General features: G+C 40.2%; 1 protein-coding gene and 1 long non-coding RNA gene across 3 annotated transcripts in view; one reads left to right on the top strand and one right to left on the bottom strand.

The window, feature by feature from the left end:
• Positions 1–880: 880 nt before the first annotated feature.
• LOC116962275 lies at positions 881–27,854 on the bottom strand. The gene is made up of 3 exons (XR_004407487.2): positions 27,788–27,854; positions 8,752–8,830; positions 881–1,055 (listed from the first exon to the last, which is right to left on the bottom strand). It is a non-coding gene; the product is annotated as an uncharacterized LOC116962275 (long non-coding RNA).
• RALGPS2 (Ral GEF with PH domain and SH3 binding motif 2) overlaps positions 19,742–27,890 on the top strand; it is a 137,751-nt gene continuing 129,602 nt past the window's right edge. For both annotated transcript variants that reach the window (XM_042805170.1, XM_042805172.1), the window contains exon 1: positions 19,742–19,846. In XM_042805170.1, the coding sequence (XP_042661104.1) occupies positions 19,829–19,846 (18 nt within the window). In that variant the 5' untranslated portion in view covers positions 19,742–19,828. The remainder of the gene's footprint in view (positions 19,847–27,890) is intronic.

Here is a 27,890-nt window from a genome sequence, read left to right on the forward strand (position 1 = left end):
TTACTATCAGACTGAAAGGTGAGTAGGAATCTGTCTGAAAAGGACGGTAGTAAATGGTCATGAACTGCAGTTCTGAGATCTTGTTAAGCATTTATTTTGACCTCAGGATGAACAGCACGACTGTGCTAACAAGACTGCTCAGGCTGCAAATCTGGGATCCTTCTTCAAGGATGGGAGGGCCAGAATACCTTGCAAAATTAACTGGGCTGGGATAAAAAGAGCAGGGGTTCAGGTGGGGGAAAAGGAAGGGAACTGTTGGAAGTACATACAATAAGAATACTGTGGCTGTGTGTGGATGTTAGAATTAATGATTCACTGTGTAGAAATGCACGATGGCACCCACCGGGCCTATCAGCCAGCCAAACAGCAGGCACAGCAAGGCCGTTCTGCGTGCAACCATGCAAACCCTGCCAGAGCCATGGGAACACCAAAATTTGCATCAACTTTGCAGGGATGGAAATTTGTTACCCATATCAGGCACTTTCATTTCTCCCATGTGCTCCAAGTCCACAGAAATCCCGAGGAGAATGAACTATACAGTCACATGGGCTGGATTATTTGCTCACTGGAAACGGAGCTAAAAAGAGACTCGGGTTTTGTGCCACCTCAGGCAACATTTTGGAGGGTGCTAATTGCCTGGGGAAGGTTACCTGCACATTTCAGTGTGTTATTCAAAGAGCAGAGGATCCTGTGAAGATTGGCCTTTGCAGCTCAGGCCAAAATGTGCGAAGGAAGTCCTGAATGAAGGAAATTTATCTGCATCTGAGGATTCTAATAGTATGTTCTCTGCAGAGATTTTGTGGGGTCTACCATTACTTTATGCTAAGCTACAACGCAATGATACCCACATGGGAACATGGCGTATTCGCCGCTTGCTAAGGCACCCGGTTTGCCAGGAACAGAAAATCAACCCAGAAACAAGACTTCTGTTCATGATTGTATGCTGCAGATCGTGGAGGCAGGAAAATAGGTTGGACATGCACCTTCTGGAGTCAGTCATTCCTGCTGCGGTGCCTCTCTTGTCAAGCGCAGGTCTCTGGAGCCGGAGCAGACCCCTGCAGAGTTGAAGGCAGACAAGAATAGTGCTATAAAGTCTCCTGAGCACAGCTCTGACTGAAGCATTAGTGGTTTTAAAGCACAAATTTATCATAGTCATCAGAGCTTGCAGATTCCTGAGATGACACAAGCAAATCCAAAGTGATACTACACTATCCTTGCAGTCTTGAACGCACGGCTTCGGCTGCGAGGAGCAGAAATCCTTTATGTTTAGTTCAATGGAGCATGGGAGAAAGCTGGTTTTGTCACGTTATCTCTAAAACACAAAAAGCAGTTCTGTGTGCTCATATAGTCTTCCTTTTTCCAGTATTCACCAGACAATCCGGGAAGGCACGTTAACTAGCTGCGTTGCTTCTGTTTTCCAAACGGGATAGTGGGACTGCTGCCGGCTGGGCGGGAAGGCTCGGCCCACACTGCATCCTTCCTTATAGATGATTAGACATCATTGGGACTTGATAAATTACAGCTTCTTCCCTTCCTGTATTTAAAAACCCGATTCAAATAATGGGAGAAGATGGACAAGAGATGATGCACCGTAAGTTGTGATTTTTCGCTAAAAAGATTTAGGAACTGAATTTTCAAATAAGATTGTGCTCTTAAGTGGTATGGGCCAGGGCCCTTAATCCCTGACACACACCACAACATTTACCCCAGGTAGAGAAAGGGTGGAAGGCGAAGAAGAGCTCTGGCAGCAATGGTTGCAGTTCAGAACTTGTTCTGTACCGTTTTGCCTGTGCCTGCTAACACTGGGATCTTCCAGTTCAGTTGTCTCTGCAAATCACACCCCAAACAGACCTGGCCCCCTTCCACCTCTCTCTTATTTGCGTTCTCTGAAATGTGAGCTTTAACAATTACATCTTTTATATTTGCATACACCTTCTGGACACTTTTGAGCTGATAGAGTCATTTTAAAGGTCAGGCTGAGTGGTGAAGTACTGGGAATTTAAATAGATCTCTCTACCCCAAACACTTGAAGAAGGAGAAATCATTTTGGGCTAGATATTGACCTGATACACATATAAATATACCAGCATCAGGAAGGGCATCACACTGAATAATGCAGTGGTCCAGAAATCAGAGCCACCCAAAGCTGATTTTTAGCTTCCTTTGTCCTGTCTTGTCCCCCATGTGTTGTATTTTCAGAAGGAACAGCACACAACCTCAGTCACTCTGTTTTACAGATACCAGGTAATACAGGCAGGAGATAGGGACCGTATAACCACGCAAGATTCTGGATGCTTGTCCTTTGTCTCTTCCTTAACTCATGGATCTGCAAAATAGGGCTGGAAATCTTGCAAAGACTGAGACATCTGCTCCTTTTATCTCAGATCTCGAGGTAAAATGTAGATGTTTAACTGTTCAGAGTAAATCTAGCTTAATTATTTTTTTTTTCAGATATTAAAATGGTTTTAGAATTTTAACAAGATTTTAGTGGGGATAGCATTGGCTTCATCTCCCCTCCCTGCCCTGCCCAGCTTATTATGCTTCAGTAGTATCTGTTTTCAAAGATTAATGTTCATGCAATGTCAAACGAGTCACCATCGCCTTTGCTGGTATGTGAAAAGTGGCAAAAAATCTCCTGTCAGTACCAGCACTTCCATCCCCTAAAGCTATGCTTTTATGCGCTGACCTGTATCCCATTATCTCTGCACAGACATTGCTTCTGTTTACCTGCCACGTTCTTGCCCTGCAGGCCAGTTTTACAGCAATTCTCCCCAACAGTGCAGCCTTCAGGTGCAATCTCAGTGCCTGTAGTAATTATGTCTGAAGGTTAATGTTTCGTGAAAATATCGAAGTATTTCTGCCCCTCAGCTTTACTGCTGACTGGTAAAAGCTGGAGTTGTTTTGTTTTGTTTTGTTTTTCTTTCCTTGTTTGTTTGTTGTAGTCTAACAGTAATCTGCTTGGCAGCTTGATGCTTCTTTCTATCCAGGGTTTAATCTACCTGATAGAACTTAAGTGAAATATGAACTGTGGGTTTGGTCATCTTTGGAAGCTCTGAATGTCTTCCTCCACAAAAATTCTCCCGAGTGTTAAAGGAATATTTGGAGCTGTGTCATCAGGCTGTATTTAGCCAAAGGTTTAATCAAAGGCCAGAAAAAAGGTACTTGTGGTAGTGACAGAAGGACAAAAAACCATAATGTTTCTCTTCTGGCTTTGCTATATGGCACAGAAAAGGGAAGACTGAAATAATAACTGCTCTGGCTGTAAAGAGAAACCTTTTTCTTATAAATTTGCCTGCTATATCTCTCATATATTTTGTTTTCCCTACACAATGTGGGGGGAAAAAAAAGACCTTTCATACAAATAAAATTCCTGCATTATAAAAATACCCTAAATTGACAAGAATCTCCTCAACTGCCAATAGCACTACTCAAAAGGTAGGGGGATGGGCATAGATTGAGGGAGAATGGGGTTACACTTCGTCAAAGATGCTGCTGGCTTTGCTCACAGTACGCTCAAGGCATCCGATAAACATGCAGAAAGTGATCTTGGTTTTTCATTATCCCCAAATTGATGGGCAACTGATTGTATCTGCCAAGAAAGGTTAGGGTTAGGGATGCTGCCTCTCTAAATTATGCAGAAGGGAGAGATCAGTGAAAAGACACACGTTCGATTCCCCCAAGCAATATTCTAGCAGCGGGCTACCTGGTTTGGTCAGGTGTTGGGAGTCACACCCATGCAGCAGAGGTTCAAAGGAGGACGTACTGAGCTGCCCAGGAAAGGTGCACCTAAGCTAACACTCCTGCCTTCGTGGCCCACGTGAATGTGGCTGTCAGAGATGGAAGAGGTTGTCTCGCAATGTGCCCGCTCTGCGTGGTGTCACGTAGCAGGGCCCCCAAGCACAAGCCAAGAGCTGAAGAAGTCGGGCTGCCTGAGCAAAGAAAATGGAGTTCTTTGGCAGTCGGGTGTTATTTCAAAGCACAGCGTTCCCGGACTCCCTTGGCATTATAGATGTGTGCTAGCAAGGGGTCAAATTTTAAGTTCTTTTGGTAGAGAAAATGCCCTCTGAATTCAAATCAAGGCAGTTCTGCCGCTTTTCTGTGGTGTTGCTGGTAGCAGAAGCAATGTGGGGATGGGGGGCACAACCTTCTCCTTTAGGTTCCCCCAGGAATCCCCCTTTCTCCTGTTCTACACAACCCACCTTTTCTTCACCTTCCTGCCACTTCACAGACTGATGTTAATACATGTGTGCTCAAGCCTGCCCAAATTGGCTACTTCCCTTTCTCCTCTAAGTAAAACCATAATAGCGCTTTACTCGATGCATTGCACAAATTGTTACTGCTCATAAAACTAGCTTTATCTGGTTTTGTCACTGATGAGCTGAAGAATTAAATAGCTACTATAAAATGTTGTGAAATACTGGTTTTACAAGTTAGATTTTCTGTGGGAGAAGAAAGACTGGCTGAATTTTTTTCATGTCATTCACGCATAATTTTCAAACCTTAATTGATGAATGTGATATAGTTTGATAGCTAAGCATATCATACCAGTTTTGTGGTGAAAATATTTTTAAAATGAAAATAAATATGGGCTTCTGTGTAGGTGAGAGAGAAAGCACACAAGGGAATGCTTGAAGTGAATAGGTTTGGAAGCTTTTCAGACAGGAGAAAAACCCCCACAGTTTTGCTTACATGCAGCACAACACTGGTTTAAAATATATTTCAGACTTTGCATATGTTTTGGACTATTTAGCTGAAAATGAGGCACTGCATCTAGTTATAATCTCAAAACTTATGGGGAAATGCTACAGGCACAACACTTTGAAATGTAAATATAACCACAATAATGACACTGACATGGGGGTAATAAAGAGGTAAAAGTGAGACACGCCTTCCAAAAAGTTAAGAAAGAGCACCTGGGGCAGGCAGGCAGGCAGGACAGGAACAGTGTTAAGAAATAGAATAAAGGTTTCTAACATTTTACAGTTGTACACAGGACCTGAGTCCATCTAATCCAGAGCCTGCTCCCCAGAGAGTCACAAAGCAGAGCTTCGGTACCACCCAAAAAGCACGATGCATCTAGCTGATGTAGATACTGAGGGGTTTTTTGGGGTTGGTGAGGTGATGGCATCTGCCTGACCCTCACCTGTTACAAATTTGTGCCTCAGAGCCTAAGAGTTGCTGATGTGTATTTGAGCATTAATTAGGTCAGATGTGAACTATTTAATTATTGGTCAATCAACAGAGCTGGAGCTGGCTTTGGATTTGTCAAGGTCCCAGTCATTCAAACTGTAAAGCTCATGTAGAGAGCCATTCTGTTCCTGAAAACTTGGACAAGAAAAACCTTCCTTAAAAGCATCCCCAATTCTAAAAGTAGTTTCAAGAGTTATGTCAGAAAGTGGTGCCTCATCAGAGAAATAAAAAAAAAAAAAAAAAAAAAAAAGTGGTTAAAAGGCAGGTGTAGGAGTTAGAAAAGAGAAGTTTTACATCTTAACCACTCCCAAAATCACTGCAGAGAGAGAAGAGGTCATGGTGCTATGACTCTGGTTATTTGGAAGATGGTTAGTGAAGAGAAATGTTCAATATTTGCAAACACCAGATAATGGTGATGGCTGATGTATATAATCTCAGAGTAACAATTAATCCCCAGGTTTTGAAGTCATGGGCCTCTAAGGAAAGAACACTGTTCAGACCTGTAACAGCTCAAGCTGTAAGACAGCAGTGTCCAAGCAGAGGTCTCCAGGGCCTCAGTTTGAAAAAACAGTGGTGTGTACCTGCCTGGTACCAGGTACCCAGAGCATGGGCAGGGGAATGGTTTGGAAATCTTCTCATTACCACTGGGTGGAGCTGAAGCCCTTTTTGTTCAAACTGCTCCTTTCATAACTTCTCTTTCGTAGAGGAAAATTGTGAATCAGGCTGTTTACAGATCGATTGGAAAGCTCATTATACTGATGACCTCATTCTTCTGGAAGGGGAGGTCAGTGAATGTATTTCATGGGGGCTGGGGGTTCTCTAACAGTATGCAGTTGTTTGGACCTAAATGTCAGACACAGCCAGGACTTGTGATGAATTTGTAACACAGTCAGGCGGTCATATAAAATCACTGTTGGGTTTAAGTGCCTGTAATAAACCAGCCAGAAGACTCTGACCTGAATAAGTGAAGAGAAAGTGAAGCTGAAAGAAACTTATCAGGGTGAAGAATGGGTATGTTAAACAATAAGTGTTCTTTGTTTCTTAATTCGGCTTTTCTGCTCTAAATGATTTTGTGTGACAGCGCTGGATCCATAAAGGACAAGAAGGGAGCTTGGATGAGGGCAGACATAAGGAAAATTGGACTTGTTCTGAAAGTAAATTCCAAGCAGATGGGCAGGGCAGCAGGAGGGCACAAGCAGTTGTCCAGATCACTTGGTTATTTACTAGTTCTTTGTCCCATCCCGCTTCATTGGGCTCCAGTTCCCTGTTTTCCACCTGCAACCAGACTCCCCTTATCTCATTCTGATTTCTCTTCTCAGTGTTTTGCTAACTGCCTGCCCTGTTTTCCCACAGGTGGCTCAGACCAGAGCCTGGTCTCTTGAAGTCTGGCCGAAAGTCTCTATGCCTCACAGCTGAGAACAAAATCATCTTCAGTGGGTACAGCTGAATCCAGGAGGCCTCAAGCTGTGGCTTCGAGCTCCAGCCCCGCGAAGGGCTGCTGATACAGCTGTGCCAGAAAAAGTTACAGGTGTAGATGTACCACTGTTGATCAGCATGTGCTTTTGTTACCTGGCTTTAGGTTGTTCAGGCCATGAAGAAATTCACCTTGCAAACAGCTGTGACCATGGAAGACCTTATTATCGTCTTGTAGGCTGGTATTGCTCTTCCGGAGGCTGCAGCCCCCTTTGTGTGAGGGCAGAAGTGTTTGTGCCCTAGCCCACCTCAGGCAAGGTCCATGGCATGATTTAAAGTGCTGATGGAAGTGGTTAGTGCTAACTCATCCAGCTTTGTCCAAAGCATGAGAGAATGCTCACAGGATTTCTCATGTGGGCCCAGCTGTGGGGTGGTAACTCCTGGCTGGCAGATGCTGAAGGACAAGTGTGAAGCAGAACATCTTCAGTCAACTCAGCCAGAAGGGCTAGATGAGGATGTCTGTCATTGGCCCTGGGAGACGGGACAGCTAATTTGGCAGAAAAGCTCTTCCTGTTGGCCACCTTGCTGATAGGAAGCCCTGCTGACACAGCTCTGCTGGTACAGGTAGAGCTGTGAAGAGACTGTGGCATAGAAATATCCCTTGCTTTCACCTTTGAAGTCATTCCAAACATTTTCAAGATGTCTGAAGCTTCGCTGTTACTCAATAGTTCCCTGACAACATCCTGTCAGCAGTCCCACCTCCCCTCTGCTCCTCTAATTTTTTCACTTCTTTGTAAGCCCGTGCCAGACCCAGCACACACAGTGCCACTGAAGGCTTCTAGTTCCACCTGGCACCACTCTTGAATACAGTAAACAAGTCAAACATCCCTGATTTTGGTCCATATTTCCCCTGTACTTTTTGTGCTCTACCACGGGTCACTGCTGATATAGTTAGAGTAGACCAGCACAATATATCATAAGACCATGACATAAAATGCGTGTGTAGTACAGCTTATTGAGTGAAACTGGTAGAGGGATCTTTTGATATCGTAAACATGCTTGGCTAGGAGGGTGGTAATGTGACTGTAATCTTTGCATCTATTCCCTGTCCCATGTGATGATGAAAAGGGATAATTATTATGCTCGTTAATAATTTAGGAAGCTAGCAACAGCACCTGGAAATTAGATGTCAATTCTGTAAGATTTCCACAGAATGAATAAGGACGAAAAATAGGTCAGGCGAAGTTATACTTCTGCCATTTCAGAGAGGGGAAGGAAGTATTTTTAGCAAGAAGAAAATGCTTTCTCTGCCTAGCTATGCAACACAAGTAGGTACCCATAACAGATGAGCTTTATTACACATGATTGCTCTAGGCCTGACAGATCACTGATGCTTTCCACAAACAATCTGCAGGAGCGTCAATTGGTCAGTGAGTACCTGTGCTGGCAGTCTACATGCAGTGATTTGAAGGGTCATCTTTATTTTCTCTTTTTGGCTGAGAGGTATTGTCATTCCCCAGGGCTGTGTTCTGGCATGGATTTGTTTAGTTTCTGATAGTTATTTTCCAGAGCCAGCATCCTGAAACCCTATTTCTCAAAATTTATTTTTCTGTGCTTTCAGTATTGAAGAAATTATGTGAGAGACGTTGACGTATTCGTACTCTGTGAGACAACAAGGGAATGTTAGTGCTACAGAAGGTTTGTGCTGATATACGATTGAATGGCCTGTGACTGATACAGCTCTAAAAACAGCCAGAGTGCTGCACTCTGTGCTGTCTATTCTGCTGTAGCTTTTACTACTGGAATATTTCTCCCAGTTTTTAATTCCCCCATTTCCCTTCAGGCTGACAACATGGATCATGGGTCTTTAAAATTGCTTTCAGTGGAGCACCATTATTGTTTACATTTAAGAATACTATTTAAAATGTGAAGCCAAGTTGAAGAGTTTTGACATGTCTCAACAGTAATAATGTTAAAAAGCAAAACTTCTAGTTGTAAAAATATATCATTACAATGCTAGCCAAGGAAAGACCAATTTTAAAATTAAGTACCTGTGTTCTTAAATCAAACCGCCCAATTATTTTTCAGTATATAGCAGTACAATATGTATATATATATATATATATAGCAGCCAAGTAATTGCTCTACCTTAAGTGATATCTTTTTTTCCTGGATAGCTTGAGGACCTTTGTAACTGTTCCTTTGTGGGCAGCGGGGCTGTTGTGGTCTGAAAAATAAACCATGAGATCACATATTACCAAAACAGAAGCCGCATGCCTTCCTCACTCTGCATTCATCTCTACAAGAGCAGCATGTCCACCTCTGGAAATGTAGTTGGGAGCACTTTACAAGACACAGCAGGCTCATCTTCTGATCAGTTGGATTAGTTTTGGTGGACACCAGGTGTTGACAAGTCATGTCTGTTTTAACCCCAAAGCATCCCAGCAATATGAAGTTTGTAGGTATTTAAATGCATGCAGGGTGAATATTTAGCCAAACAAAGGCTGGTGTTGGGAGTGGTACTAATGTAGTAAGTTTTTATTCTTTAAATAAAAAGAGGATGGTACAATGACTGTAACTAGAGATCTCAAATGCAAATGGAGTGTGGAAATACAGACCGAGTTAAGAAGGTAGGCCAGCTCCTATCACCTTTCCTTTTTAAGAGAGGGGATTTTTTTTCCTGGGTACATCATGGCGGGTTTTTCCCTCTACCCCATCACCTAAAACAGTGCAGTCACTAACTGCACCAGGAGTTATCTTCTCAGGCTCTGATAAGCTTGAGTCATTTTTTAAATTCATATTTGAGTTTATCATATCGCTTTGTGTTCTGGAAAGATATAATAGCATTGAGTCATATTTCAAAAAAAAATATTTTCTTGCAGTTTTTCAATTTTACTATAGGGAAGTATAAGCCACTAGAATCTCCTGCATTTCACAGCTGATATGCACTTTTACAGCCTCAGTTCTTCTGAGCAGTAGGAAGTGTTCTTCTACATTATAGAAACCTCAGTTTTACACAGATGATGCTGGTCAGCAGAAATCCTGCTGGGTGGTTCCCAACCTATGTGTGTTTACATTGATAGAGATCTTCGGGTTGTTTTTATTTTTTAAACCATACTGTTATTTTAGTACTATTGTATGCAACTGATGATCCCAAGATGCCTTTTTCTACATTTCTAGAATGGGAGTTATGAGTGCAGCTTTTATAGCTTCTCTGTCAAGAAGGATGTGCCAGAATGACTTTATCTAGAAATATCAGTATTCTCAATTGGCCCCATGAAGGAACACTCAGTATTGGCTGGTTTTATTGTAGTGGAACTATGAACATTTTTTGTATGTTTTATTACAGTAACGGAAGAGTTAATTCATCCTTTTAATATCAATATTGTCGCAATAAAGTCTCATTTTAGCATTTGGTCAGCCTCACTCTTTAGGTTAACTTTAAGTGCCAACAGGGTTTACATAATACATAAATACACTGGTACCTGTAATAATGTAGCCTATTACTTCCTGACTGCATTATAGGCTCTTAAGCACTTAATCAAATTCCTAAGGATTATCTTCTGCATCCTCTTTTGTGGACAGGTCTGTATACCAATTTGATAATTTTTATCTGGGGAGTGCTTTTTAACCTGAGCACATATGGGACTTTTTGTTCTGCTCTTACAAATCCTGTGGAGGTACATCTGCTCTCAGGAGCACGGCTTGCCACATGCTCACATTTGAAAGAGTATTAGGGCTTCTTTTGGTTTAAAGTAGGCCCCCCAGTAATATTTTTATACCCTTGATATAATTACTCTGCTTTCCATTGCAGCAGCTGTATTTCAGTTCTTTCCCGTTCATTTATTTACATGGTTACAAAGTATTTTTTTTAACTCTTCTACTTTGTAAACATTTTAGGATACCCAATAAAAAATGCTATCTACCATAAATGGAGCATCTTCTGACTGTATGTTCATGCATTTGTTTTGATCTTAAATTCCTTTCCAATCTGTAGTGAGCGCAGTGCATTACCGCCAATTGCTTGCTTGTGGCGGGTGTGACGCTGAACCCCGTGTACTGATCCTTTTCCATGTGTTACGGGTTTTTTTAACTTCCATTGCAAATAAAACTTTTTCCTTCTGCTTAGCTACCCACACATCCTGCCTTCATACACCGGTATGAGTTTTTAACCAGAAACACTGTAGTTCTCTTAGTTCTTGTTAAATACTTCTGCATGGAACTGCTGCAGCCACCAAATGTCCCCTGTTCTTAGCCATGTCCAGCTTGCAGTCGCAGTAAGACTTTGTCCCCATGTCTGTGTGTGGCAGGATCTGAGTCAACAGGAAAGGTGGCATTGTATGTGGCACTTTAAACATCTCTGGCAACGTTAACCCTTTTTATTAAGAAAGATGAAAAAGTGAGTAGTGGTAAGATATGAATGTATAAGGAACATAAACGCATGCTTTTAAAATTGCACAATAACTTCTATAAATGAGAAATCAAACTGAGGTGTTATCCATCTTAAAGTCTCATTACTTCTAGATAACCCATCTTATCAAATTCCTCTTTCATATCTCCTATGATATTTTTCTGGTGTCACGCTTCTCTCTGTCATGCAGCCAGCAGTTTAGAACTCTTACATTGAAGAGGTGACTGCTGCTGTTACCTCAGGTTGGATAAACAAGTCTGCTCTGTTCACGTATTTTAAAATGTAAAAAATCCAGAAAATAATTAAGACAAATTTTTAATTTCACTTCACATTAGTGAACTGGTGATTCCTCTATACAAACACAGACTTTTTTGGGTTATTCAACTGTTATCTGAAATTATTTTTATCTCCTGTAAGCAACTGGTCCAGATTAGAGTGCGTGGCAAATACAGACCAAGCCAAACAAATACCCTTTTTTCAGAATCAAAAAATCCAGTTTTTTCCTTGGGCATCAGCACATCTTCTAAGGCTATTTGTAACTGCAATTGCATAGCAGAGTTAAAAAGGGGCTAATACAACACAGCTCGGTTAAAGCTGTTGTATTACTATATAGCTTTAACATCATCTGAAGGCCTAATCTGGTTGTGTTATGATTCTGTATTCGTTTCTTAGTTGCTTTGTTTCACCTAACTTTTGTTTAAAATATTTATGGTTTATTTAAAAAAAAAACAAAACAAAACAAACCAGAACAACAAAAAAACCCATGCAATTAAGAAATCCTTGTACTTCTAAGAGTTAGAGATTATCCACTGTCAGAAGCCATCAGATTCACCACCTGTCATGATTCTGAGCCAAGCAGGCATGGACAAAACTCCAGGGAAGACTACTTTTGGTTTGGGTTTAGAAATGCTATGACATTTTTCTGATATTACAGATTCCAGCTATTTGAATGTGAACTTTGTGAAGCTTTTATTTTGATTTAAAAATACAGGCGGAATTTGATAAAAGAACTTTTTATTACTATTACTCATGATTGCACTTTTCTCTATAATGAGCACGCAATCATTGAAATCTAGGTTAACCCAAACTGGAAAACTCACAGGAGTGACCCACATAGTATAAAATCCACTCTGTACCCTTCCCTCTAAGTTAAACATGGTGTAGTCCCAATTGTGTGGATTCTTCAAGAACTGAATAGATCCTGGGAAATCGTTAAGAGTCAATTATCTCTGAAACCTGAGCTAGATGAAGCATAGCAACCTATATGAGGACTCAGATTTTGGAAGATAAAACCAGTAGGAAATTCCTTCCAAATTTGAACTGTTAGCTGTGTTAGCAATCAGGGCAGGCAAAGACAAGAGACACCAGTTATGAGCTAACTTGGTAAAACTGAAAGGAATATGGGTCCTTACTGTTGCAAGACTTAAAAATATTCGTATTCCTCCTTCCTGATACCATTTTGTGGAAATCTTGGAAAATTTTTTAGCTTCACGAGACAAAAGTTGCAAAAGCCATCAAAGACGTGTACTGCCTCTTTGTTAATGATAACACTGAAATAAGAAGCCAAAAATTGCCAGGTATTTTTACAGGGTTTTTTTGTAATCTTAATGGCCACATCCTGACCCTGCTGAAGTCACATAGCTGGGTTTACACTCTGCCAAGCACAGGTCTGAGCTTGCATTTAAGCCCAGACTTGCCTCTGAAGCTTGGTGTTTACACATTAGCCTGTGCTCAGGAATAAAGCTTTGTCTGATCTCTTACTCACTAGCACAGCATTTTAGCGCCGGCCTGGGCTGTCATTCCTCTGCCGTAGAGTCACACTGCTGTCCATACCACAGCAGCCATCCCAGCCTTGATTCTTTGTCAGCACGTGTAGATGTTTTCCATTCCCACTTCAGCCGGGCTAGCAGCTTAGCCACACACAAAGATGGCATGTGGGAAGTAGAGCTCAGCCGGGGTAAGCCTGCCGTGAGACCCTCTAGTATTACAGGACAAAGCCAAGCAGTCCTAAAGCTGTTTGGCTGCAGAAGGATTTCCCAGGTGTCAGAAGAGCCCTGGAAAGGGTACAGCTGTGTAGACAGCTGGGAATTACCCTCATTTCTCCTCTGACACAAGAAAGGGCAGGCGGTGAAAAGGGCATGGCCGGAGCAGTGCTGCATTCTGCAGATCCCCTGGGGCCACTGCAGCTAAAACAACTTTAATTTGCTCCTTGGCTCCCATCTGCTGTCTGGGACACAAGGAATCAAGTAATCCCTGAGAGACTGATCCGTTCTCTGTGGGGGTAGACTGGGCAGCATGGCAGGGTCTGGGTGATGAGCCCGGGGTGTCTAGACAAGCACGCTGAGCTGCCACTGGGTTTTGCTGTGCTCTGATTTTGCTCAGCAGCAAGGCACTGCAACGACAGAGGGCTCTGAGGCGGAAAATTCTTCCCCAATGCCCAGCCTGCCCCTCTGAGCCAAGAGGAGGGGGAGACTGAGGGGACAGCACGATGGGCTGCCCACTGAAATGCAGTTGCTGGGTCACACTTGAGACGTACCAACTCTGATGGCCTCCTTAACTAACAAGCTCAAAAACTACCAACTTTTCTGGAACTGGAAAATCAAGTGGGTCAGCACAATGATGAATGAACTGTGAGACAGTTTTGTTCTTTGGAATCCAAGTACTGCCTGCGTTTATTTTCTGGCAAATGTTATACATTCTCATGGATAATTCCTCAGCCTTTATTTGAGTGTTTCAAGTACATCTGCCTCCCTTATTTGTACCTCCAAATGTCCAGTTGAAAATAAAGCTGATAAAAAATAACGCGTTGGTGATGGTTTGAGTGAACTGCAAATGCTGATATGTATGTCCACAGGTGTCTTTCAATAAGTGCCACAATACATAGCATGCAACTGCCATCTATATGAACGTACTTACAATGTATTGAGAGAAAGACGTGATGATTAACATTAGTTTCTGTCTAAAACTAGAAGTATTGCAAGAAAAAAACAGGTAAGTAACTGAAGTATTAAATGCAGCACACTCCAAAGACTATAAACCATGTAGTTAAGCGTGAGAATCACACTTACTGTAATAAATTCCTGCATCCCTTCAAATGTTTTTATCATACTCTGGGATAAATAGGCTTCAGGAAAATGATGCAGAGTTTACAGAGCTGCTACATCAAATGCTGTCAGGTAAGCACCTCTCACAGTGTTTCGGTTCTTACTGAAACCTTTCTGAGGAAAATGAAGGGTCATGCTGATAAAAATAGCACCAGAGCAAGTTTCTTCTTTCTTTTAAAATTGAAATTCTTATATTATATGGCTTTATTTTTTGATCAGAAAGTATTTACGTACATTTTCTAACAAAATTAGGATATTGATTTCCATAGTTACAGACACAAGGGTCCTATTAGTATTGTTTTTAAATTGTTGCCATAGCCTCAGCTAACACATGATAACAAGCCAAGTGCATGCACTTGCCTTTTTTACAAGCTTAAATGAAATGGATTAGATTAAACCCCCTTCACTGACTAACTTGTTTTACTGTATTGATTAATACAAAAGTTATAATTATCAATAACATAATTTTCCCATGGAAAATCTATTTGTGCACATGGCATTCATCAGAATAATTGTATTAAAGACAGCTTATTGAGAAAATAAATAAGAATTTATGCACATATTTGGGTAATCCCAAAAGAATTAATGAGGAGGAAGATTCCTTCTAATTAAGATTCTACAGATTCTGGCTCCCCTCCAGAATTATCTAGCTTTCCACGTCCCATTGCAGTATACGGTATGTTAGCTACAATGGAGGAATTTATTTTGGATAGTCTTCTGCTTGGATGTGCAAGGTCTGTCTCTTGGTCAGAGATACTTTATGTCCTGATCACTACTGATACTGTTCCTAATGCACAAACTAGCAGAAAAATCATGGAGAATGATTTAATGCGTTCTTTGGGAGGAGTTCTAATTTTTTTTATTGATGAAAAGTTATTGATTGCATCTGAGGGTCCTGTATAGAACTTCACAGTCATTAACTAATTCAGTTTGACTCTTTTGTCTAGTGTGTGTGTGGAGCCAGTTGTGCCGTAACAGTGAAACCACTGTGCTTGTGACCGAGGTGAACAGCAGTGAGGTTGGAGGGATTGCTAGGCTCTTCAGCCCTGAACAGGCTCACTTCCTATGTGTCAGGACTACTCTACCTCCATAATTATTTATCATTTTTAATTCTCTGTGATGCTTTTTTCCATCAGACTCATTTAACTGGAGATTTTGGTTTACATTTTTTGTATGCAATGCTACCCCTAGGTACATTAAGACTTGCATTTTCAAAAGGTTCTCTATTTTTGCCTGTTTCCTATACAGTTGTATAGAAATGTGTAGTCAATTAAAAGTGTACATGCACTGAGACAATTCTAAGTTGTATACATGCATAAAATCCACAAGCTTAGAGTATATTTCTAGATTTTTATGTCTGGTGAAAGAGTCAGTTGAGACAATACCTCTATTTCACTTAGTATGCTTTTTACTAAAGTCATCTCTTCAGTATTATATTAAAGCCTGTGGTTCAAAACTCTTTAATCTAAGTAAAAAAGCATTAGCTGCTTGTCACAGTTACAAATCTCACTGAGATGCTTGTATTCTGGGAATAAAAGGCCCTAACACAGCTGTGTTGAAAGCTGCATAGTGGGGTTTTCAAAGACCTTCACCTGCAAAATCAGCATTCTTGTGACCTCTGTGATCTGGCTGCTATTTACTGAGTTCAAGATTTTCTTATGTGTTCTTAAAAGTTTTTAATCGTACAGGATTCTGATCCTCTGTTTTGTTCCTCCTATTCCACTGTATGACAACAGTGGTTCTGGAGAACAGAATGCCCTGGGAGGGGGGGGCCATGACCTGCAAGATAACAATCAATAGCGTCTGACCATCATCTGAGCCCCCAAGTCCCCTCTGTGACTTGCTGTCACTGATGAGGCTGGAACCTCAGATTTCCTACCCAGGAGCTCTTGATGTTACTCGCCTCATTTAATCACCAAATCACACTACCAAGCTGCTGTTGTGTCGGTAAAGCAAAAGGTTTTTATTTATATGCTTGGGGTTTTTTCCTAGTTTAAAGACGATAGCTTTCTTTCACAGGGAATCACTAACTGGTTTTGAGAAATAAGCTTTAAAATGCCTACTGGCATTTCTAGGAGCCATGCTACACCCATGCTGAGTTTCTACTTAATATAAAATTCTGTGTAAATACATTGTGACTTCTGTAGCACAGTACATCTGCTACCTAGATAAACCATTACATTGCTTTTCCTATTGGCGGTGTCATTAGGTGAGCTCACTGGGCCAGATGACACAGAAGGGCAGCTCGGTATTTCCCAAGTGAGGAACCTGATGTAACACGCTGTTAGCAAGCGAGACTGCATCAAAGCGGGTATTGGGCAATGAAATGTGACAGTGTGTGTAATGCCAGGGTAGCCCTACGCAGCGTGAGCGAGTTGCTAGGCAGTGAGCTGACAGCCCGCTATCGCAAGCACCTGACAAATGGCATGTTTCTTGACGTGCTTTCTTAGGATGCAAAAAAAAAAACCAAACCAACAACAATAAAAAAAAAAAAAACAAGCAAACAAAAAAACCCCACAACAACAAACAAAACCAACAACAATAAAAAAACAAACAAACAAAAAACCACCAACAACAAAAAAACCAAGCTTCAACATAAATAGACAGGAACAGAGCTTTTTCAAAAAGTTAGTCTCCCAAATCTCATTCCATTTCAATTATTTTTTTTTCCTAACTTCCCTCACTCTTCAGTAAGTTCTAGGGTTGATTTTTCTTTTGACCAAACAGAATAGACAAGGGAGCAAAAGTAATACTTAAAAATCCTGTGGAAAGTACCTTGACATTGTAAGTGGAGAGGAAAGGTGATTGCAAGCTGTCTTCCGATTCTCAGACTCCCCCCAGAAAATCTTTCTTTGTAAATTCAGGATACTTGGGAGCTCTGCAGATGTTGCACAGAACGGGGAGGAAAACAGCAATACTGTTTAGCGTGATTCTTTTGCACCTTTTAATTTCCAGACATAATCTAGATAGCAAACACTGCTGCTCAGTGTTCTGCATTTCTTCCAGATCTATAGTTTCTCCCCTCTTTGTGTGGATGCGTGTGGGAGGGGGGATTAGTGCATAGCCATATGGGAGGGAGCTAACGGCAGAACAGTTTCTTAGGGAGCCCTGCTGCAGGAGTGGTGGAGACAGTGAAGGGAGCAGGAAACGATGGGAGGAGGGGAGAGGACTCCAGTGACACTTAATGGAAGTGATGCAGAATTCCCTCGAGGACCCGAGGGGCTGAGGACACGAAGGCTATGACCCTTCCACATGCCTTGCAGACCCCAACTGCAGAGGCGCTTTTAAGTAATTTATCAATGCGAACTCCAGAATGTTTTTTTTTCCTACATCATGGGATTTTCCACTGGACAAGAAGGAGAAGGATGTGAATTACTTAATGGGAAACTGAAATGAAGATTGTTTGTTTGATCTTTCTTCTGTAAAACAGCAGGCTGGATCATAGCTTTATGTTCATAATATATTAAAGCGGGGGATCAGCTACTTTTAAAGACATCGTTCCTTCTCCCTGTGTACCAAGAGCCTGGGAACACCTAAAATGAAAGGTAGGGGAGGGGTAAGTGGTAGGGGAGGGGGTGGGTTGTGTGGGAGCAAGCCAGGACTTCATACTGTTCCTGCCTCCTTTTTCCAAGATCAAATACCCTTCTACAATTTTTCTGAGGCAGCTGCTGATTTAATGACCTAGCATTCAGTGACCCACCAGTACTTCTCAGATTAGGAAAGCTGTTATTACATCGGCATTCTTCTTTCTGCCCAGAACTTCCACACTATGTAAAAACCCCAACACCCAAACAAGCCTCTGCTTTTCACCTATAGAAGGAAATCTCAGTGATAGAATTCTTCAGATTATCTCAGATCAACAAGAAAGAGATGTCCCACTGAAATCTGGCATGTCCTCTGGGATCTGTGGGAGTCAAGGAGAGTTTTCCCCAGGCAGGCAGTTTTTCCAGCCAGCTCCCTAGCTGTATAGTCTTTCTCTGAGACACAACATGGGAACTATGCAGAAGAGATAATACAGTCCTCTGCCAAATAATTTTTCCTGGCGTATTTCCATGGGCCTGAAGAGCAGAAAACATGTGAAGAAGTGGGAGGCAGGATCTGGCCCTGTGTGTTTTCCTGAAAAGCTAGCTCTGTTCCACACAGCTGACAGGGGTTCTCTCCCTTTATATATTTCCTAATAAAAACAGAAGTGTAAAGTTAATTTATTTTTTTTCCTAAGGATGTTTCTGAAGCTATTATGCAAATTCTGTTATTGTTCTGCAAGTGTTGCCTGCTTTATCGCACACTGGTATTTTTATTCCCTTCATTCTCACAGGTCAGTAGACCAGCTAGTAAGTCTAATTGCCCTCATTCTGTTCTGCTGCTTTCGACAGATAAGAGCTGTAAACGGGGTAATATCTTGTCAGCATACTTCAAACCTCCTGCCTTATAAGCATCCATCCAACCTGCTGCCTTTCCTCATGGATCATTGTGCAGCAATTGGTTTAAATACCTGTCTCCAGTTAACAGAAGGAAACCAACAGAAGAAATTGATTAAGTTGAAATGGAAAAGACTTGAAAGGTGTTTCCTACCGGTATAAATCCAAACCATAAGCACTTAATTTGAATGGGATTAGAGGCTACATGGGAGAATCAGAAGACCTTTTTCTTAAGATCCTTTCTTAATGTTCTTTTTCCAAATACACAGTGACATAAATTTCACATGTGCACATGCTTGTTCCCTCTGCCTCAAACCAAAATTGGTACAGTCTGACTTTTGAATAATGTATTATAAATAATTGGCAATAACAAAATAAAACAAAAAAAAAAAAACAACACCAAAGAAAAGAATCAAGGACTGTTAGTCTTGCAGATCTTCTCTACCTCCAACAGTAGCCTATATTAAGTGCTACAGCAGAAGGCACAATGTACCCAAACTTTATGCAAAATAGATAAAGGAGAGAAATTTTCCCAGTCACTGATCAGTTTATGCTGTAAAGCATCAGCGACACTAATGCTTGCAGTTGTTCTCCCTGTCAGCGTGTTGCTATTATACAGGTACATGTCTAATCCTTAAAAAAAAAAAAAATTCTAAACTCTTTGTTTCATTTGCTGAGCTACTTGTTCTCCAGCATAGAGTTCTGGAGCATAAGTAGTACATTGCATTAATAAGCTTCTAAAGAGAGTTAATACAAACTTTTATTGTCTCTCCATTTGACAGTGGGTGGTTTCTCTCTCTCACAGTATGGGACAGGGTGTAAGGTGTGTTTCACGTGCTTCCCAGCTTCAGCTAAGCTTCCCTGCCGTGTAAAGGTGTAGAGCAGTTTCCTTAGGACTTGCACTGCCTGGCCCCTCTCTTCCCAAGGGATAGGACAGAAGTCTTCAGCCAGCTGCTGCTCTCAGCCTCAGTCAAGCTGGGAAGCTGCCCCAGAAGCAGAGCAGAAGCAGTCGTGCCGGGAGCTGCGCTCCCACGCTTACCTGCAGAGAGCAGAGCAAAGCTGGAGCTGGGAGAAACACGGCCCTGACTGGGGGAACTGGGATGGTGTGCCAGGCTGCGCAGTAACGGCGCCCGCTCTTCCCTCAGCAAGCTGCTACGCTGCTGCAGATCATCTGTAATATTATGTGCTGTTGAAAACATCGAGCACTTCTTGATCTTTGGAGCAGAAACTGTCGCTGTCGCTGTCTATAAATTTATGTACCTGCGAGTGCATTAGCCTACGAGTTTCACTGAATGATGATGATAACTCAGGTAAGAAATTTGTCTCTAATTTTCATCTGTAGATCAAAGCACTTAAACATGCTATTTTTAGTTTATTTTGGTCTACAGCCCTCTCTGATGATTCTTTTAGGTTCTTATTCCTAATCCTCTTCTATTTTTTATATGTATTTTTAAGCCAGAAGCCAAAATGCAAAACAGTATTTAAGCTAAGGGTCTATTGATGAAAATATTATTGCATTTTCTGTGGTTTTCATAGGCTTTGTTTAGTTTTACAGTGCTAGTATCCTATTCCACTTTTACTGGAATATGCCCATAATTGAGCATATTGCTTGATTTTAAGTCTATCTTCTAAAATCTGCTCCTGCCACCAATTCTGCATTTCATCATATTTCTCTTACCTCCATAAAACCCACTTGAGCTTCAGTTGATTTAGACAGAGGTTCCCAAATTCAGTTTGCTTGGATAGTATGCAGAAGCCACGATTGTCCTGATGTGAGCAACTGTAGCACTTTCCACGCAGGCAAAGGCATCTCCCGTTCCTTCACCTTTATTCCCCTACTGTCACACAAACGCGCTCACCAGAGCAGTATCCCCCTCTTGATTCTTGAACTGTTTTCTGGTACCTCTTTTGTCCTCAACATCACGCCCTGACCTGCTATGTCTAGCTCCATTGGCTAACTGGTATCCAAATGCTATCCAGGGTTCACAGATTATCATACGTGTATAACTATTTGAGAATTCCAAGTACATCATGCATTCAATTCTGGCAGCCTTCTTCCTGAAGGGGAGTTTTGAACCTTATCTTGTAAATTATCAGTCTAAGAGAATGTGGACCGTTACTTACGACAAGCAACATTGTACTGAATAGTGGCTCTTAAATGCTAACTATTTTTAAAAAAAGATGTGACGTGGGCAAATTAAGCAGTGAGGAGCCCATCAAATTTTCTGTGCATTGCCTTTCTGCAGAGTATTACATCATGTTCAGTGGTAGTCTTTAGCTGAGGTTACTCAGTGATCAAAGTTCAGTATTTCTGTACGAGAACCTCAGTTCTAGAAGCAAAACCTATCACACTCATTAAGCACAAATGAGCTTTCTGCTGTATGGGTACATTTCACCTATGCAGCAGACAGAGGTGGCCAGGGTAAGACCTTAGAAAGGATTCCTGGAAGAATTAAAGACTATTGGGAAATTCTCTAATTTCTGACTCAGGTTTAATATGTACCTCTTCAATTTTATCTTCTCCAGTGAAGACTAAACCCATCTGTAGATATATCTAAAATACAAGGCGTAGCAAAACAATGTAGCTTATTGACACTCCTCCAGGCAGAGAACAAGACAAGAAACCTGTCCAATTTTAGTTGCTGTCCATAATGTGCTGAGAAGTGTTCAGATAGTGTCTTGGCAAAAGTCATGTCATAGACTGTAGTATAGAATAAAATACTTCAATTCTATATTATGTTAGAATAATTGGTGGCAAAGTATTTTCTTATGCAACTCTCTAAGGATAATTTACAATGGATGTGTAATTTTTCAAGGTGTAATACTTCTCTGAGTCTTGGGTATGTGTTTTTTCTGATATTATGTGGCATATAGCAGTAGCTGGAGAGGACACTGTAAAGCGACAAACTTGTAGACTTCAGCAGTGTTGAATGCTTACTTCTAATGCCTTTCCCTTTTTAGAATTAACCACTACATATTTATATTTGTATCAACCACAAACTTAATCTTAACACTCAGAAGCTCTCTTTAGAAAATAGTATCATGGACTGTGTTCCTTGGCCTCATTATATGGCTCCTTTTTTTGAAAAATCAAAGAAAACTCTGGAAGCAGAGATTTCATCCTCTCACATATTTAGCATGCATCTGGTTTAGATTTGTAAGACTCAGATTTCAATCTTTAAATGACAACTTCGCAAGCATATCAGTGGGAAAGGATGTTATGCAAATGAAAATTAGCTTATAGATGTCAGTTTTGGCCACAGAATCAATCAGACTGCAGTAAAAGTTTAGGTGAACACTTGCTAAAACACACTCATCATATTTTTGGAATTTACTTGCTGAGTGTACTTTGAAGCCTTTCCAGAGTATACAGGAAAAATCTCTTCAAAATTTCAGAAGTTCAGTAGCCACCTCCAGCTGAGACACATTTATAAACATCAGACCTTTCAGTCCAAGTCTCCGTGTCAGACAATTTTTCTCAAGAAACAGGCCTTGCCTCCACACAGACTGACTTCTTATTTACTGTAAAAAGATATTCATTGGGGTTTGGTTTAGTTTTTGTTTTTTTTTTAATTTACTTTTTCATTTAACAGGAGCTATTCTGATGAAAGCTAAAGTAACTTTTCAGCATGGATATTATAAGGCTGTGAAAATGTCACGATTATCTTTTCTGTTTAAAATGAAATTTTGAAAAGTTTCTACATTCCCCATAATATTTATATTGGTATGAAAACTGTTTCACAGCTTAAAAGAGAGAATTTGGATCTAGAAACCTGGATTAATTTCAGACATGGGTTTCTCAGCTCTAGTTGAGAGTATTGAAACCGCACGTAGATGCTTTTCTACATGTTGTTTTGTCTTTTTCTTTTAATGTAAATGATCTTCAACAGTGTTTGCTAAATCCTAACATTCAGCATTTGCTAAATGTCCTGTCTCTGTAACTGAACTCAACCATTCTGATAATGCTCGAGATATACAGGAGAAAATGCAGAAGCCGGAAAACATCAAGTACCTGAGACATTATCTTTTTTGTTCACTCAAAAAAGAGTAATTAAAACTATATTATAACTTGGCTTCCTAATTTCCATTTAGGCAGGTATGGAGCATAACATCAGAGTACTTATTCCACCTAACTCCAGCTCTCAACAAGGCACTTTACATGCAGTACCATGATACCAAAAAAATCTGTTTTGCCATCTTTGCAAGCAGTAGCAATTAGAATTGCAGGCGATCACAGAAGCATAGTAAACCAGCCAAAAGAGCAAAGACTGAAAAGCATAGGTACCGAGCCCAATTACTTCCTATAAAGCTCAGGGGAATGATGAGGTGAAATCCATAATTTCTTGTATATAGGAGGAAGAAACAGTCTAAAAAAATTTAGAGGAAATTCCTAGAGAAGGGATGAGGTAATTTTTTTTTAGTATGCTTATCACAGTGTTATCATGGCATTACACCTCTACTGTAACAAGATGCTCAGTACATCTCTAATACCTTTCAAGAATTTCAAGGCCCCCAATAAGTGCTAAGAGATGGATCGTGACTGACCATTCTGTGACTACAGTGGATGATGGATGCAGAGTAAAGTGCTTCCTTAATTAACATGTTGCACATGAGAACCAGGCAGGCTGCAGTTTTGCCTAGAAGGCAGGAGCACAGGATCTAGGAAATTGCTCTTCTTTGGTTCTCCTCATACAGAAAAAAAGAGTGAGCTATGGCTCCATCCTTCCCCTTCCTTTACGTCTGGACATGGAGAGGTAAGTACACAGCACATCTCAAACAAGCACAACTGGCTAGGCTTCCCACTGCGCCGCTGAAGAATTCTAGGAAGTTTCCTTCTTTTTAAAGCAGAATGCTTCCTGATTTGCCCATATAATGTTACCTCTTGTGACAATCTGACTGGTTAACTGAATGCTGTTAACTTAATCTGCTCCCAATTTATTACACTTTATAATGAAACTACATTGAATCTGTAGGTGCAATATTCCCTGTTGTATGTTTAAATGTAAAGATTCCTGGAAACTTAAGTTGAGCATCTCACTAATAACATTTCATGTCACAGAAATCATGGAGATCCAAGGGGGGGGTGTGTGGTTCTGGTTTTTTAACTTTTTCCCAGTTGTTAAATATTTTGCTCAAAAATTGAAAAAGACTTCTTTTCTTCTCCAAATAGCTGTTTAATCATTGTTTGAGGTTGAAAAAAGTGTGTTGGAGCAGATGGCAAGAACATAGGATTTAAGCAGGGGACAGATGTAACCTTATTAGGGAGCCTGGAAGATAAATCTCTTGAAGTCTTGTGGCAGACGTGATCATTACTTTGTTTACATAGATGAAATATTACTAGTTTCAATTAACAGTTGCTGTTGTCCATATTTGGGATCTTTCCCTTTCAGACAGTCATTAAAACCTGTTGTAAATCATCATGTTTGTGCTACTTCCATGCTGTGCATAAATCATGTAGGCATCCCAGCACCTCCATTCTTTATGGAAAATGTGTAGATCTATATTTATACAGCATAAAAAATGGTGTTTGCCTTCCACTAAGCAGTTTACAAGTGCTGTCTCTAATGACGTGCTGTCTCCTGTGATGTACAGGGGTACTAGGAAAGCAGAAAAAGAAGGACATCTGTATTCAGCCTCTGTGCTGCCAATCCGTTCTTTGCCTCTAGCTCCCTCCCCGGTACTGTCAGCATCGTCCCTGTCGCAAACAGCTCCTCTTAGGGCTCTAACATAAAGTATGTTTCTGACTTTCGTGCATCTGGAGCGTAGGAAGGCAACACAGTAAAGAACAGTATTCTCTTCCTGGGGAAAAATCCGTAGGTTGCGTGAGAGACAGGGAGGAAACAACATGTTATCTGTGTGCAGCTTCCTCGCTGCTGAGACGTGTGGAAGAACCTTTGTTGACCTTGGGAAAACAATGCATTGCAGATGTAAAGAGGAAGTCCTCTTAAAGTGTGTGTGTGTGTGTGTGTATACACACACATTTTATTTATATATTTTTACATGGATGTTTGGGTAAATTCAGAAGCTGCTGTTTGGATACACTCTTTACAAAGTTGTGATCTTAAAAATACTACGAAAACCCCAGAACCAGATCAGACTGCTATTATGTTGTTATAATTCCAATTCATCCCTTTATTAGCAATGGAACTGCGAAACAAGTAGACGTGTATACCTAAGGAGGTGTTCTAGCATTAATCACAATACCTTTAGGAGCAAATATTAGCACATCAGTTGAATATACTGAATTAGAGCAGCTGTGGAGCTCACATCCACAATTCAGTAAAGCATTCCTGGTAATGTTTTCTTCCTTCAGCTGTAAACTCTAAGCATGTAGGGTGCCTGGTGTCTATCTGAACCAGATTTCTCTGGTAAGGACATTTTTATCCATTAGACTATTTTTCAAGCTTAGTTCAAGTTTAACTGAACCAGCAGAAAATTCCATTTTCTTATGATTGAATTAGGAAGCTCATTCTCCTTATTAAAGGGTAGAACATAATATGTGTTTTATGAATTAAGCATAACATCCTCCAAAAGGAAGGAGGAAGATGGTGATAGTTACAGCAATATTGTATTTGTCTGGTTCAGACTCCTATTTTACCTATAACAAAGGCAAAGGCACCACAGAGAACCACAGATCAAACAAGGAGGAATATGTAGGGATAAATGTCACAGACTACCTACCGTACAAGAACTCGGATATTAATTGCACAGCGTAAAGCACTGCATTTATAAAGCCAGATCTGTAGAGGTAAGCACTACAAAATCAGGAAACAACAAAATTGAGGTGGCAGGTACCACAATTGTGCTTCAGCATTGGGATGCAGTCTTGAGATAGGATTACACAGTTTCTACAGAAAATTATACAATTTTGTTCTTATAAATTGACAAGAATTTAGCGATATTTTACATTTCTTTAGCATCTCTCAGCCTAATGTACTGTGTGAATTCATTGCAGCTAGACTCACAGAATAACTTGGTCAAAAAGTAGGAATAGAAAATAGTACGTACAGGCTATATAAATAAAATATTTTCTATTATATTCTTATTCCTTAGCGAACTATATGCTTTAGCAGTTATCTGGTTGGGACATCTCCTATCAAACTGATTTTAACAAATGACTTTTTATGATAATAAATGTTTATAGATTCAGGCAATGTTAGAAGAACTTTACTTAGTGCCAAGTAATTAGTAATTAATGAAGTGCTAACTAAGTGCCAAAAAGTAAGCTATACTCTTTCAAATCATTAGTTACCAAAACAAGATTAAGAAGTGTTTTTTCTGCAGTATTCATGAAGCTTGGCCGATAGGCAACAAAATTAATTTGATTTTATATTAATGTATAATTTTAATCCCAGAGCTTTGTATGCAGCATGGTATGTTCAGTCATAATAAAATACTATTTTTCTTTTTTCTTGAAATTTTTTAGAATAATTTATATTGTAATCTATACAAGAAAAATTGATTACAGTAAGGTAACTTACATTATGATTTTTTAAATCTAAAATTCTTATACTCTCATCTGTTAATGAAAGTATAATAAACAGTGATTGTACTCTGCTGGCATTTTTATAGGCTTAGATTTTACAATAGCAAGTGCTTCATATTGCAGTCTTAACATTTCATTACAGCTGCTCCTGCAAACATATTTCAGTTTGTGTATGGAAGCATACACATTTTATGTTGCCTAATGGAAAAACGTTTGTGATCTGTGAAATCAGAAATATATGGATAAATTTCCATCCTCTCAGTTGGTAAATAATGTTGAAGATGCAAGCTGTTGCTTTCAAAAGGAAGTGTTATATCCTATATAGTTTGAGGGATCTCTATGTACGGTGAAGCCAGGTACACTCTTGCAGAGAAGTGTAGCTTCTTTACTGGGCAGTGAATTACACAAATAATCGTTGCTACTAAAATTTGAGATAAGTATGTCCGAAACTTCTGAGATCTATAGCAAATAATTATTCAGAAGAGTACTTATTTGCAGGATGGCTAGACATAGGCCATTTCTAAATTTGTTCTCTCAAGTGAAAGTGGTAATGGCAAGTGTCCTGTCCTGTGAGCTGTTAAGACTTTCAGCCACGTTCATTTGGAATGATTCGTGTAACCATGCTTGTTTGGATTTGGCCCTCTGCACCTATTCCCTCACAGACTGCCAGCCACAAGCAACAGCAGTTTCCTGTTACTTTTGACAGCAACTTTCTTAATTATAACCAGCTATTTTGCCACATCATTTCATCTAGTCATTTCCTCTCTTTTTGATGCTTCCTGTGATTTGAATATTTAAGAGCACAGCTGTTGCAATATTCAACTAATAATGAATTTTAAATGGAATATTTAGTATAATGGGGAAAATCTGCACCTATAAAATAATAAGGAATGTCAGCTATGTGTACAGAGTGGGTGGGCAACTGAGTATTGGAAGGTGGTATCTTTGAAAATATTTTGGAATCATGAGGGAAAAGCAACTAAACATGGGGCTCTAGTGTAAAACTGCGGCATTTCAGTTTCACAGCCTAACTGTGAAACTTCTCATTCCCACTTATTCTTTGAAACTCTTTTTTATATGGAACAATGGCAAGATAGCCAACGGTTCCTGGTTTTCTGCATTTCATATCTTGACATGTTGCGTGCATGACTGTGTTCATATACCGAGGACAGATTTCTACTGAACTACTGCCTAGGATGCCTGCATATTTCTTAAACTATTACCTTTCTTTTAAACCACTCTACAATGTATAACCAATTTCTTTCCTCCAGCATGTACTGTGTTGTATTGATACCTATTTATCAATATTGAATGCCACTATATTGTCTTCCTACACAGTTGGGTCACTCTAAGTAGCATCTTCACAATCTGCCCCACAATTGTGAGTAATTTTGTGTCTTCTACAAATGTCATCTCCTTCTGTACAGCCCTTTGTCTAGATTGTAAATACCCTTAAAAACAACAAAACCTTTAAAATACCTTACTCTTTTGGCTTTTCACCATGTTTATGAACAACTATGATTTCTCCTGTTTAATCTCTTTTAATTTTGGTCTATGACATTGCTTCTTCCTCACAACAGAATACATAGTTTTTCTGGAAACATTTAATGAGAGACTTGTAAGATGTTTTTAAAATGTGTCACCTAACTCCTCTATTCACCACGTAAATAATGCTGAGAAGTTTGTGTTATGTGACAGACTAGTTCATCTCCTCATTATAGTTCATCTCATTGTTATAGTGAAGAATAGCTTACAAAAAATTTACCTTTGCTTCCCCCTTCTGAAGTGGGAACTTCCTTCCTGAGGTGTCTTTACTTCTTTTTTTTTTTTTTTTCCCTCCTCTTCTTCCTATATTATTTTCTTATTTC

Source organism: Tyto alba, unplaced genomic scaffold (assembly GCF_018691265.1).
Source record: "Tyto alba isolate M040663 unplaced genomic scaffold, T.alba_DEE_v4.0 Super-Scaffold_1000006, whole genome shotgun sequence".
Lineage (NCBI taxonomy): Eukaryota > Metazoa > Chordata > Aves > Strigiformes > Tytonidae > Tyto > Tyto alba.